Here is a 14,082-nt window from a genome sequence, read left to right as displayed (position 1 = left end):
ACATCAAATAATTCCAAAATGAACACACAACCTTTGCAAAAATAGTGAAAGGCCATATTGACGACAACAGAATAGGCTATATTTAGAATGTATGGGCTAAACTTTTGAAGTTATGATGTGGCAAAAAGAAAAAAGTTAAGAACCTTTTGAAAAGTGCAGCCCTCTGATTGCTCAAATCACTACCTGATGAATTCCTTGTCCATTTCTCCAAAGTGATATCTTTGTCACATGTCTTTGGCCTTTACTCACCTTCAGGCAGGATGGTAGAGTTTACTCAAGAACCTCAGGCAGGCTTCTGATCTATGAAATTTCATTTCAAGCCAGTTAGGAGCTCCCCAGATCTTGCTCTCACTTAAATGTGGCACCAACACAACAGAAGCTGTGTGTCACTGCTGCTGCACCTGAAGTTTTGTGTTTATCAATTGGATTTGCCTCATCACCCTTGATCAATCAACATTTCTTTCAGTTGAATCCCCAACTATATTCTGTAGTCTTGTGGCATCAGTTAGGTGTAGGGAAGGTGGCATTACCTCTGTAGAGGACATTTTTGAGACTATATCTGGAATACACTGTTTAGTTATAGTGGATGTTGAAATATTGGAAAAGGTTCTGAAAAGAGCTATAAGAATGATATGAGGTCTAAAAAACCTACCTTACAGTGAGAGACTTAAGAAACTCAATTGATTTAATTAATCAAATATAAGATTAAGAGGTGACTTGATCACTGTCTATAAGTACTTAAATGGGGATAAAATTTCTGATAGGAAGATGGCTCTTTAATTTAGCCAAACAATGGCTGGAAGCTGCAGCTGGAAAAATTCAGACTACAAATGTAGTACACATTTTTATCAGTGAGGGTAATTAACCATTAGACCAAGTTACCTAGGGGCTGTGGTGGATTCTCAGTCACTTGAAATCTTTAAGTTGGAAGGGGCTGGTCGTTCTAAAAGATCTGCTGTAACTAAATCAGAAGTTACAGGATTGATGCAGGAATTACTTAGTGAAATTCTACAACCTGTGGATCCAGGAGGTCAAGCTAGATGATCATATAACCCCCCTGAGATGGCCCACTTTTCTGCCCAAATATATATTACAAAATCCACACATCCCGGATACCCTTCTTGTTCCCATCTTCTTTTTGTTTTTGGGTGAACACAGATAAGTATCACTAACCCTAACCTTGCTATTCTCCTTGTTGCTAATGTTAATGGACAGCTATTCCATTTCACTGCCTGCCCGTTGGCCTACGCCTAAACTTCACCCGCCATACCTGTAATTAAAGTCGATGTTCTAAATCCCAGACGAATGTGTATGGAAATCTGCCAGAGCAGTTGCTGCCTCTGCTGCCACCACCTTCCCTTTATGAGTATTTTTCTGATTGAAAAGGAAAAGCTGCCCCATATACATACAGCAGAGAATATACAGACACAGCTGAATATAGCTGGATAGTGTCCATACCGGACAGATACCAGTCTAATGTTCTGTGGAGAGAGATTCATAGATTATAAGGCCAGAAGGGACCATTGTGATAATCTAATTTGACTTCTTGTATAACACAAGCCAGAGTCCTTCAACCTTTATACTGCCCTGTTGAACAGATGACATCCTGCAGAGGCCCTCTTGGAAAGGACATTTGCTGTCCCTTTAAAAATAATTATATTAACCACCTACCTGACACAGGCCGGAATAAAACCTGCTTTAAACAAGGCTGCTTCCAAAACAAGAGTGCCAGAGCCATAAGAAGGGTGTTGTGCCTTGGTGCATGCTGGCCATTCTCCAGTAAGGTGTGTGCCATCTTTCCTTGTTGATACAATTCTCGGCTTAAGAAAAGCTTCACTGGGGTTTTGCAGAGAAAGTCAGCCTTCCCCAATACCAGAAGCAAACCTGATGAAACTGACCAAACTATGTATGTAATCAAATCATGAGCTCCAGTAGCATCCAAACCCCAGGACTTTTAAATCAAACTACAACCCAAAACACATTGTAAGGCCAGAGTGTGTACCGGGTACCAGAGATCTTGGAGCATTCAGAAGCTCATGCAGGCAGAGCCCAAGCTCCAGCCCAAGTCGCAACCTGAAAGCTCTCTTTATACAGCTCTTTTTAGAGACCTGGTGTGGGCCCTGCTAGCCTGAATCTGTCGACCTGGGCTGGGAGGCTTGCTCCCATTCCCTCCAAAATGCGATGTAGCTGTCCCCTAACGCAGTGCTTCCCAACTGGTGTGCCACTGCATTTTTTGGAAAATGACACATGAGAACGAAAGGCCCTTCCCGTGTATGTTAAGGAGAGTCGGAGCTGGATGGGATTCTGTCCCTTTGCTGTCCGGGCCGAGGCCCCTTTCAGATGTTATGCATGTGTCACATCCATTCCCCAAAGCCAGGTTAAGATAGCAAATTTGAATCCTGCTGAGTGGAGACAGGGGAGGGGGAAGGAAGGCAGGGAAAGCGCCTTCTGATTGGCTGTGTGCCTCACTGCACTGCCTCCTCCAGGGGCAGAGCAACCAATCAGAGCTCAATCTCCCTCTCCTCCCCTCAACAGGCCAGTGCCTCTGCCCCTCCCCTTCCATCCTGCAGCTGGAAGCAGGGGGAGAGCCCTGGAGACATCCCCCCCACCTGGAAGGGGAGAGGGGACCCCACTGCCACCCTCCAGGGTTGGGATTGGGAAGAACCTCAGGAGAAGCAGAGGTGAGGCAGGGGGCTGAACTGAGGGGTGGGGCTGAGGGGGAGTCGGGGGGCGGTGCTGGGCCCTGGTGCGGGTTTGATCAGAATTGGTGTGAGGTGGGGGCTGGGGGAGCTAGGGAAGCAGAACTGGGGTGAGGTGGGGCTGGACTGGTGGAGGGTGAGGACAGAACTTGAGGCAGCTGGAGTGGCTAGGCAGCAGTTCTGCAGAAAAGGACCTAGGGGTTAGAGTGGACGAGAAGCTGGATATGAGTCAGCAGCGTGCCCTTGTTGCCGAGAAGGCTAACGGCATTTTGGGCTGTATAAGTAGGGGGATTGCCAGCAGATCGAGGGATGTGATCATTCCCCTCTATTCAACATTGGTGAGGCCTCATCTGGATTACTGTGTCCAGTTTTGGACCCCACACTACAAGAAGGATGTGGAAAAATTGGAAAGAGTCCAGCGGAGGGCAACACAAATGATTAGGGGGCTGGAGCACATGATTTATGAAGAGAGGCTGAGGGAACTGGGATTGTTTAGTCTGCAGAAGAGAAGAGTGAGGGGGGATTTGATAGCTGCTTTCAACTACCTGGAGGGGGTTCCAAAGAGGATGGAGCTTGGCTGTTCTCAGTGGTGGCAGATGACAGAACAAGGAGTAATGGTCTCAAGTTGCAGTGAGAGAGGTTTAGGTTGGATATTAGAAAAACTTTTTCACTGGGAGGGTGGTGAAGCACTGGAATGGGTTTCCTAGGGAGGTGGTGGAATCTCCTTCCTTAGAGGTTTTTAAGGTCAGGCTTGACAAAGCCCTGGCTGGGATGATTTAGTGGGGAATTGGTCCTGCTTTGAGCAGGGGGTTGGACAAGATGACCTCCTGAGGTCCCTTCCAACCCTGATGTTCTGTGATTTGGAGCCTTGGGGCACAGGATTGATTTGGAGGTTGGGAGGCAGAGTTCATTGCCAGGCACGGGATGGGTAGATGTGGGGGGTCAGAACTCCTGCAGCAGGGGCCAAAACCCTCGTACCCAGTACATATGGGAGCATGGGCAGCACTATCGCTCTCTCGCTCTCCCTCTGAGGATGGACGGGGCAGTTCACCAATCGTTAGACTGACTGAAAAAACAATATAATCTCTTTGCAAATAGCCACATGTTTTGGGGCCAATCTCCTGATTTGTTGGGGGGTCTGACTTGTTTATTTTTTGATCTCTTGAGGCTGGCAGAACTCTGAGTGGGACTTAATGACATTGCCTTTAAAAACAGCTGAGAAATGTGCACACACTTGGGAAGACTATTTTGGGAATGAGAAGAAACAATAAATTATTAAGTGCTTTTCATCCCAAAATATTATTCTCAGTTGCATGTCACTTTCTTCACTGAACTCGCTTTCATCCAGAGTTCTTATGTTTGGCTTTAATGTTAGTTTCTACTGTTGAAAATGTTAATGTTGACACAATAGCCAGATCGCGATCTAATGTTAGCTGCCCTGGTTGTTTTGACTGTAAGCCTACTAGCCTCGCTCTGGATTGGCTCATGAATATTCATGAGTTCATTTGGAGACAATATGGTGGTGTGCTTCAAAAGAATTAAATATATCAAGATGCGCAGCGGCAGAGAAACAGTTGGGCACCACTCCTTAACAGGCTACTTGCACTCTTACCCTTAATAGTCACGCATCCAAGGCGAGTCCTACAGTTGGGTCAGACTTTTCTCTAGGATCCAGTGCTGACCACGCCGAATATGCCCACTAAAAGTGAGACAGAGGCACCAGTTTGATTACCAGGCATGGTCTCAATATTCCATCAAAGGGAGAAGATTTTGAAACCAAGTTAGTTTAACTGCTAATCTGGTAACTGCCTAGTGAGTGCTTGAATAACCTGCCAGCTGTGCCATTCTATAGTTCAGGGAAGTCACAAACCGGCAACCCCGTTTCAGGAGTGTAAGAAAAGCCCCTCGCTCCTCTCCAGTCCTTGGCGTCAATTCCTCTAGCCATCATTGCTCCGATACCCTAGGAAGGTTTCTTTCTGAAGGGGAAGGAGGGCTGTTTGTAATAATACCTGTTGCTTACAGCATCACTCTATTCTTTTCTGGCTCTGGTGTAGTCCTCTCTCCCCCCCCTTCTCTGCTGAGTTAGTGTCTGTGTTGCCTTTGCCGGTTGCTATGGCAGTATGTGGCGGCAGCCTGGCTCCACAGCACCCCAATTTCCTTTGAATTGTGGACAACAGCCAAACAAGGCTGCCAGCACACACCGTGACCTGTTGAGTCTGAGGTGGCGGCGGAAGATGCTGATGATAGTTTCTATTCTACCATCGAAGATGGCTGGCTTCTGGTTCCTTTGTCCCCGTGGTCTTCTGCCTCATGTTACTGAATCTATTGTCCTAGTGAAAGATAAAGGGGCTCATTTGCTCTCCTTCATGTGGCCCACAAACATTCCAGCAGTACATCCAACACAGCTGCCAAACCCTGCGCCACCATTGAGCTGCACCGGATGTTGTTGTCTTTCCATGCAACATGGTTTTTTGCAGTGATTCTCAGTATCAGGCTTTGTGTCCTCATGTCCTATGGCTCTGTGTTTTCCTCCACCATTATATCGGATCCATGTGTGTTGATGGATCACTGAAAGCACTGAGGCACCTGCATTTCCACCCACCTTCTACCCCCTCTGGCTTTTCCATTGTCTTTTCTGTAGGCCACTGCCGGGCTGTTCAGTGACCTTCCTCACTGCTCTGGCCACTGGCCATTTTAAACAATTAAAGAAGGGGCGGAGGAATTTGCCATGCTAAATTACTTCCTCCCTTGGGGAAAAAAGGTCTTTATACCCAGCTTGATATTGATGTGATTTGGTGCCATTGCATGACATAGTCATCACTTTTCTATTTCCTTTCTAAATGTTGTTAAGCATACTATTTTTGTGCATTTCTGTAGGCTCCATTGTTATTTCCCATGGTTTAACTTGACCTGTTACTCATTTATTGGAAATCCGTGGCAGTCCCCCTCCCCCTGAATCCTTTGGGGTCTCTTCTGGGTGAAAACATTCTGCTTTTCTTTACATTCCAGAAATGGAAAGAGAAATTTGTTGAAAACCTCGCATAGGTTGAGGCCTCTTTTCAGGGGACATTGGCATGCTCCCCACATGTAGTGTTTCCTTTAGATGTTATTTCTGGAAAAAGAGAGCAGGACGTTTCCTCGGTTCTGAATGACAGTGTTTGCATTAAGGGAAAGTCTCCTAAGTAAGGTCAGACATATTCCAAAGAAACCGCTTAGTGAAAGTATAAATCAGTTATACGGGGCTTCTATGGAATAACAGGCCTGTGCCTTTTGTTGACTCTGCCTTATGGTACCTGTGTATCGCTGGGCTTGTAGCGTCTCTAGCTGCACTGCACATGGAAGCCAGTGTTTACTGCACTTGTCACTACATCTATTACTGCGAAACAAAGCGCAGCCTGTTGGCTGTCACAGCAGCCTTCAGGGTCCCCCAGTCCAGCCCCAAGGCTGTGTCATGAGTTAGATTAGTTGGAAATGCAGAGTGGGGCGGGCAAGGGCTTGGATTACAGCTCCACGCTCAAAGTGGTTCAGTGGTTTATGCGTATTTATAAGAAGAGAGTAAAACCTTGTGTGGGGGAACCATGGAAGAAAGAGAGAAAAAACGCTGCTTTTGGAAGTGAGAGGGTGAGGATAAAGGAGTTTAGAAACATGGTAAGTAGATCACGATACACAGATCGCTTGTCTGGGCACTGGCTGTAGCTGCTGTCAGGGCTTGTGGGGGGAGCCTGAGCGAATCCTAGGAAGTAAAGTTTGGGTCTTTGGATATTTTTTACATTAAAACATATTTGAACCGAAAGAATAAATTCAAAAAAAACCAAACCCCAAGCCTGTCTGTAACTTAGCTACAGTCTGGATCCACTGGGCTGGAGAGATGCAGAGCTGTCCTCGGAGAGGAGTTGGACTAAGACATCTCATGTGATAGCCGCACGGAAACTAGAAGGGCAAGTGACCAGACTGGAACTGAGACTTTGTGTCATTTCTTTGTATGCTCCCCCAACGCTAGTGCTGCTCCTTTCTCTCCTCGGTCCTTTGCCAATGCAAAGCTGTGAGTGTCTGAAGAGCTGCGTCCAGTGAGAGCACCAGGAGTTTGCTGTCACTTCTCCTTCACTGACTCTGAAGTTCTCAATTGTGTAAAAAAAACAAACAAAACAACCCTCACAGAGAAGTTTTTGGTTTTTGGCCTGATCTAATTTCAGTGGGATGAGAAGATAATCTTGCCCCTAACCTTCAGTGCATTAGGAAAACCAGCCTGGGCCTTGTGCTTCCTCCTCTGATTAGATTGATTCGTGTGTGGCAGGAGTGTGCACATCCCCAATTCAGTAATAATGTTAACCCTCCCTGTGCTGAAGTCCTGCCGATCAGGAGCATGTTCCACTTGCCAATGACTGACTTTTACCTGGCTGTTTTGGAGTGGCAGCGTGAATTTGTTTGCACTATTTCAGAATGTTATCTTGCTTAGCATTTGGTTTGTTTGTATTCTACCACTGTTTTGCAATGATTTCTTTTTGCCATTAGTTCTGTGGTGTCCATCTTAGTTTAATAATCAAATGCATCTTCTCTGTGGTTTCCATATTGTACCTGCACAGGGAGGAACTGGAAGATCTGGTAGAACTAAGGCAGTGGTTCACAAACTTTTGTACTGGTGACCCCTTTCACACAGGAAGCCTCTGAGTGCGACCCCCTTATAAATTAAAAACACTTTTTAATATATTAACATCATTATAAATGCTGGATTCAAAGTCGGGTTTGGGGGGTTTGACCCCCCCATGTAATAACCTTGTGACCCCCCGAGGGGTCCCACCCCTAGTTTGAGAATGCCTGGGATGTTTCTCCCTCTGGCTGCTCCGATATGATAGATTTTGAGTGTTGGAAACTACTCACTCTCACAGGCTTGACCCAATGTCTAAGAGTGCAGTTAAGAAAGTGTGCGGACACAGATGCTGCAGGGAGTGCCTTTCCAACAAGGAGTCAGTACAAACTCGGAGCAGGGACATTATGACCTCCAAGATGTCAAGTGCCCTGTAAAAACAAACAAACTACTCAACGCTCTTAAAAAGAGGGCGTGGGAGCTGCTGAAGCTAAGAGGAAGCAGAACATATTACCAGGTAAGTACCAGTGTTAATAGGAGCTTCTTTATTCTTAGAGAAGAGAACAGGACTGCCTCTTAACATGGCCACACACAGAGGATACCACATTACATCTGACGTACATCTACACAGATTTGTGTGCACAATTCCCTCAATTGCAGGTGCAATTACACTACAGCTTACCTGTCTTACAAGCCATTTACATATTTATTCCAATGATTTTGTGCAATCTGTCATTGTGCGTGCAAATTTCTACATTCACCCGTTTCTACAAATCTGGCCTCAATGCTACTGTGTCTGAAGTTGCAGTTGAAGAGATTCATAGACTTTAAGGTCAGAAGGAGCCATTATGTCCATCTAGTAGTCTGACCTTTTGCATAACAGAGGCCATAGAATTTCACCCAATTATTCCTGCATCTTACTCAGTAACTTATGGTTGTACTATAGCATAGCTTATCCAATTTACCACATCCCCCCGGCAATTTGTTCCAATGACTAATTACCCTTACTTGAAAAAAAACCCTTTCATCTTATTTCCTGTTTGAACTTTTATTGCCAGTCACTGGCTCTTGTTCTGTCCCTGTCTGCAAGATTAAGGAGCCTTCTTCTCTCAGAAATCTTCTCCCCGTGTAAGTGCTGGTAGACTGCGATCAAGTCACCTCTTGACCTTGTTTTGTGACGCTCAATTGATTGCGCTTCCTAGTTTCTCACTGTAAAGCAGGTTTTCCAGACCTGGAATCATTCCTGAAGCTCTTTTCTGAACTGGTTAGATACATAAATAGAAATCCTTAAAGAAACGGGTCTACTAAATGCCTTGCTTCAGAGGGGTTCAGTGCACCACCACAAGCCTAACGTGCCCCTCAGAGTCTGGGGGCGACACACAAAAGATGGATTCAGGAAGCAACGTGGCCAGGCTCTTGGATTATACTATCCAAAGCTTTGGAATAAACTAGCCGAGACACAGCAATCAAGCGGTGACCAACAATATCCAACAACAAAAGAGAAGTCAACAAGTGAGAGGGAGAGCAGGACATCAGGCTCACGTGAAGAGTAAGAAGAATGTGCTCGTGGGAAGCAGTAGTATTAAGAGAGAGAGGGTTTGAGAAGGGCTTTAGGATGATCCGGTTCAGGAAAGGGAACTCCAAAGAAGTGGAGCTAGAAGAGAGGAACTGCACCATTTAGCAATGGCGGTGGCAAAGTGACTCACAGTAAGGAGACTGTGAGTGGATGAATGAACGGAGCACAAAGGTTGGAAGTGATGCAGGAAGGCAGGAACTGGAGTGATTCTGGTGCCAGCGTGATATGTAAGAGTGGAAAGTTTCAATTGGCAGCAGATGGCTAGGAAGCCGGTGAAAGGAATGGGAATAAAAATGAGACATCTTGCAAGATTTCGTGCTGATTGAAATAGCTGGAGAGAGGATTCTGGGAGACTGCTGCAGATGGCATTGCACACATATTGATATGGACCAGGATGGCCACTGTATCCAAAGTAAGTTTGAAACGTAGCTATAACATTTCCTGACCTCCAACCCAATGAATGCACTGGCTAGCCACAGTTTTAGGTGCATATTTTTCCTTCTGGGATGGTCTGGTACTTCCCCCACCCCCTTTCTCTAACATATGGCCTAACAAGAACATCTCAATTAGGGACTTTGCAGGGCCAATGTAGCTCTAATGGAGTGATTGGGGAGAAAAGAGATGGCATGTTCAAGGACCAGGGAGCAAGTGGCAAGGGCCATGCTACAGAGGGAGGAAGTGTGCTCGCTGCAGATGTCTTGTGCACTCACGCACTGAATGGTTCTGCTCACAGTGGAGATGCTGGAGATTTGCATATTTTGACAGTCTTCTAAACTGTGTGTTATATTTCTGTACTAAGCATCAGGGAGCCCGGGTATTTGAAAACGCCGGCACCCTGGGTTTTTTCCAGTGTGAATTAATGTCTGTGCTTGTAAAGAGTCAAGGTGGATGAGGTAATATCTTTTTATTGGCCCAGATGCTTGTAAAGCCGTTGTGATGCTTTGTTTTTTATAAGGCACTGGAGTTGGGCATCGTGTGCTTGGCAAAGGCAGGTGTACATGCTAACTCTATTAACTTAGGCTAGAAAGCCATACTGTATGGGGTAAAAGGCAGCATTGTCCAGGAATCCTGATTCCTACTCTTGCCTGTGCCACAGACTTCCTCTGTGACCATGGGCAACTCACTGGGCCTCCCTTTTCCTTCCCACTCTTTGTCTCTTCTGTTTGGCCTGAGGACTTGTTTGAGGCAGGGACTGTCTCCCACTGGGTGCATATGCAGTGCTGGACACAATGGGGCCTGATCCTTAGTAATAAGTGCCAGCTGGTAACAGGCAGGGACATAGAATATCAAGGTTGGAAGGGACCTCAGGAGATCATCTAGTTCAACCCCCTGCTCAAAGCAGGACCAATCCCCAGATCCCTAAATGGCCCTCTCAAGGACTGAACTCACAACCCTGGCTGGGTTTAGCAGGCCAATGCTCAAACCACTGAGCTGTCCCTCCCCCCGAGATGGGGAGCATGTCTCAAGAGGGCCTCACCACCTTCTGCTTCCTGGATTTAACGTGTGTAAAGTCCTGGTCACTAGTGTTTGGGGAACACTTGGTTCCTTTTTTTTTTTTGGTGTTCACGTTGGTGGGGCTCACATGGAGCCACTTTGACTTGTCTCTCTGATTCCACCAGCAACCCATCCCCTACCCCATTTCCCTGAGGACAGCCCTCACCTCTTGACAAACACATGACTATTCCTGGGTGTGGAAACAAACGTAGAGAGGCCCTGATTTTTAAAGTGACTTGGGGTCCAGCTTGAGATGCCTTAAAAGAGGCCTGATTTTTAGAAAGTGTTGGTCATAGAAAAACACTGGTCCCTTTAGAAAATCTTCCATGTTCACTGCTAGATGCAGAAGAGAGGAGGGGTATCAGCACAGGGTCAGAGCTAGATAAATGGTCAATAGCAGGAAGCAGCAGGAACTGTAAAAGGAAATCCAGACAGATGCATTCTACCCATTCCAACCACTCACTGGTGTGTGTGTGCATGCGCGTGCATGTGTGCATTCCAACCACTTACTGGTGTGTGTGGGTGCGTGTGTGCATTCCAACCACTCATTGGGGTGTGTGTGTGTGCATTCCAACCACTCACTGGTGTGGGTGCGTGTGCATGTGTGCATTCCAACCACGTGTGTGTGTGTGTGTGTGTGTGTGTGTGTGTGTGTGTGTGCGCGCGCGCGCACATTCCAACCACTCACTGGTGTGTGTGGGTGCGTGTGTGCATTCCAACCACTCATGGGGGGGGTGCGCGTTCCAACCACTCATTGGGGGGGGTGCATTCCAACCACTCACTGGTGTGTGTGGGTGCTTGTGTGCATTCCAACCACTCATTGGGGTGTGTGTGTGTGCATTCCAACCACTCACTGGTATGTGTGGGCGTGTGTGTGCATTCCAACCACTCACTGGTGTGTGTATGTGTGTGCACGTACGTGTGTGCATTCCAACCACTTACTGGTGTGTGTGTGTGTGTGCATTCCAACCACTCATTGGTGGGTGTGTGTGTGTGTGTGTGTGTGCGTTCCAACCACTCACTGGTGTGTGTGGGTGCTTGTGTGCATTCCAACCACTCATTGAGGTGTGTGTGTGTGCATTCCAACCACTCACTGGTGTGTGTGGGCGTGTGTGTGCATTCCAACCACTCACTGGTGTGTGTATGTGTGTGCACGTGCGTGTGTGCATTCCAACCACTTACTGGTGTGTGTGTGTGTGCATTCCAACCACTCATTGGTGTGTGTGTGTGTGTGAGCGTGCATTCCAGCCACTCATTGGTGTGTGTGTGTGCGCGCGTGCATGTGTGCATTCCAACCACTCACTGGTGTGTGCATGTGTGTGCATTCCAACCACTTACTCGTGTGTGTGTGTGTGTGTGTGTGCGTGTGTGTGCGCATTCCAACCACTCATTGGTGTGTGTGTGTGTGTGTGTGTGTGTGCACATTCCAACCACTCACTGGTGTATGTGTGTGTGTGTGTGCATTCCAACCACTCATCGGTGTGTGTGTGTGTGTGCGCGCGCATATGTGCATTCCAACCACTCACTGGTGTGTGTGTGCACATTCCAACCACTCATTGGTGTGTACGGGTGTGTGTGCGTGTGTGTGCACGCACATGTGTGCATTCCAACCACTCGCTGGTGTGTGTGGGTGTGTGCATATACGTGTGTGCATTCCAACCACTTACTGGTGTATGTGTGTGTGTATGTGCATTTCAACCACTCATTGGGGTGTGTGTGTGTGTGCACATTCCAACCACTCATTGGTGTGTGTGTGTGTCTGTGTGTGTGTGCATTCCAACCACTCACTGGTGTGTGTGTGTGTCTGTGTGTGTGCGCATTCCAACCACTCACTGGTGTGTGTGTGTGTGTGCGCATTCCAACCACTCACTAGTGCGTGTGTGAGTGTCTGTGTCTGTGTGTGTGTGAGAGAGAGAGAGGGAGTTTAAGGCCAGAAGGTGCCTCTGTGATCATCTAATCCTACCTCCTGCATCACACAGACCAGAGATTTCTGCAGTAGACTTATTCTTCCTTGCTGTGTAAGTGACATAATTGAGCCCAGCAACTACAGCCTACTTTTTAGAGAGAGGTCCTCTTCTGTGTCCTTCCCAGAGTTTGCCCAGGATTCCCCTGTAAGGTTCTCTGATGGCTTTTAGCCTGGTTCACTTCAGGTTATGTCCCCAGCTTCCTGCCTGCATTCCCCATGTAAAACACATTTAGTCTCTCCTTGAACTCTTGTTAAGATCAGGAACGAACAAGTTATTTCTACTAAGCAGGCGGAGGAAACAGAATCTGCATACAGTGTTGCCAACGCTAATGATTTAGTTATATTTAGTGTTTTTCTTATGTAAGGAGGGCCTTGTTGCTGCCGCCTCCACCTGGTAGAAGAGTTATACTTAAAATGCTGGTTTCTGATGGTGAGAAGCTCGGCTTTCACTTACTCGGGGCTCGAGTACTCCACAACCGAACTCATTGCACACACCAGGGACTCCTTGCATCCCTCCATTCCACCCACAAGCTCCCTGTGTGCCACCTTTCCATCCCCTTCTATTTCAGGGACTCCATGCAACCCCCACCCCACTGCCTATACCAGGGGTTCCGTGCGCCCTCATCACCATTAGTTCTTTTCTTTCTGGTTGGGGGAGAAGTCGTTCAGGGTGTCAATATATTAAACTCAGTTGGGCTGATGGGCACAGCTGAGAGGTGTGTGTGCAGGGGGTGGGGTTCTGTTTTTAGATCCGTAGACAATTACAGACCTGGTTGAAGCTGCTGAGTTTGTTAAGCTACGTCTACACTACTGCTTCTGTCAGCCTAACTTGTGTCACTCAGTGGGGTGAATAAACCACCCCCCTGAGCGACATAAGTTACACTGACGTAAGCGCCAGTGTGGACAGTGCTATGTTGGTGGGAGAGCTTCTCCTGCCAACATAGCTCCCACCGCTTGCTGGGGCTGGAGTAATCAAGCTAACGGGAGAGCTCTCTCCCGTCGACTTAGAGTGGCTACATTAGAGAGCTTCCAGTGGCACAGCTGCACTGGTGCAACTGCACTGCTGTAAACTCTCTAGGGTCTGGTCTACACTGGGGGAGGGAGATCGATCTAAGTTACCTAACTTCAGCTACGTGAATAACGTAGCTGAAGTCGACATAACTTAGATCTACTCACCGCGGTGTCTTCACTGCAGTGAGTCGACTGCTGCCGCTCCCCCGTTGACTCCACCTGCTCCTCTCACTCCGGTGGAGTATCAGAGTCAACGAGAGAGCGCTCGGGGGTTGATTTATCGCTTCTAGACTAGAGTCGCTAAAAGGACCCCCCCTGGATCGATCACTGCCCGTCGATCTAGCAGGTAATGTAGACAAGCCATAGCCTTGGTCAGATGCCAGGGACTCTGTGTCCTCCATTTCCCTCCTCTGATTGTCTAACTCTTCACTAAAATCCGTAGAGTTCTGCCCATTGATGTCTAGAACATTCCCTGAAACTGTGGAATTGATTGGGTATGGCATTCAAAAGTTATCATGTTGCATACCTACAGACAGACATAAGGAGAATTACCATCAAGTGGCATATAAGGGCCTTGTTTTGCTTAGATTTAAAAAAAAAAAAAAAGCACGTTTCCTGCCCTCATGATTGGAGCGGGGGGGGGGGCGGGGGGAGCTTGAAAATGTGCCTCCCACAGCTTAGAAATCAGAAGACAAATGGAAAGAACCCTACATTAATGGTTTGTTTTTTAAATCTCCTCATTTTAAAGCCA

At 47.2% G+C, this 14,082-nt stretch overlaps 1 protein-coding gene across 2 annotated transcripts in view; it reads left to right on the top strand.

Moving 5' to 3' along the window:
* Positions 1-6,193: 6,193 nt before the first annotated feature.
* PLEKHG4 (pleckstrin homology and RhoGEF domain containing G4) overlaps positions 6,194-14,082 on the top strand; it is a 165,290-nt gene continuing 157,401 nt past the window's right edge. For both annotated transcript variants that reach the window (XM_050923147.1, XM_050923146.1), the window contains exon 1: positions 6,194-6,347. In XM_050923147.1, the coding sequence (XP_050779104.1) occupies positions 6,234-6,347 (114 nt within the window). In that variant the 5' untranslated portion in view covers positions 6,194-6,233. The remainder of the gene's footprint in view (positions 6,348-14,082) is intronic.

Source organism: Gopherus flavomarginatus, chromosome 14 (genome assembly GCF_025201925.1).
Source record: "Gopherus flavomarginatus isolate rGopFla2 chromosome 14, rGopFla2.mat.asm, whole genome shotgun sequence".
NCBI classification, from domain to species: Eukaryota; Metazoa; Chordata; order Testudines; family Testudinidae; genus Gopherus; species Gopherus flavomarginatus.
This window is presented reverse-complemented; position numbering and strand designations above follow the sequence as displayed.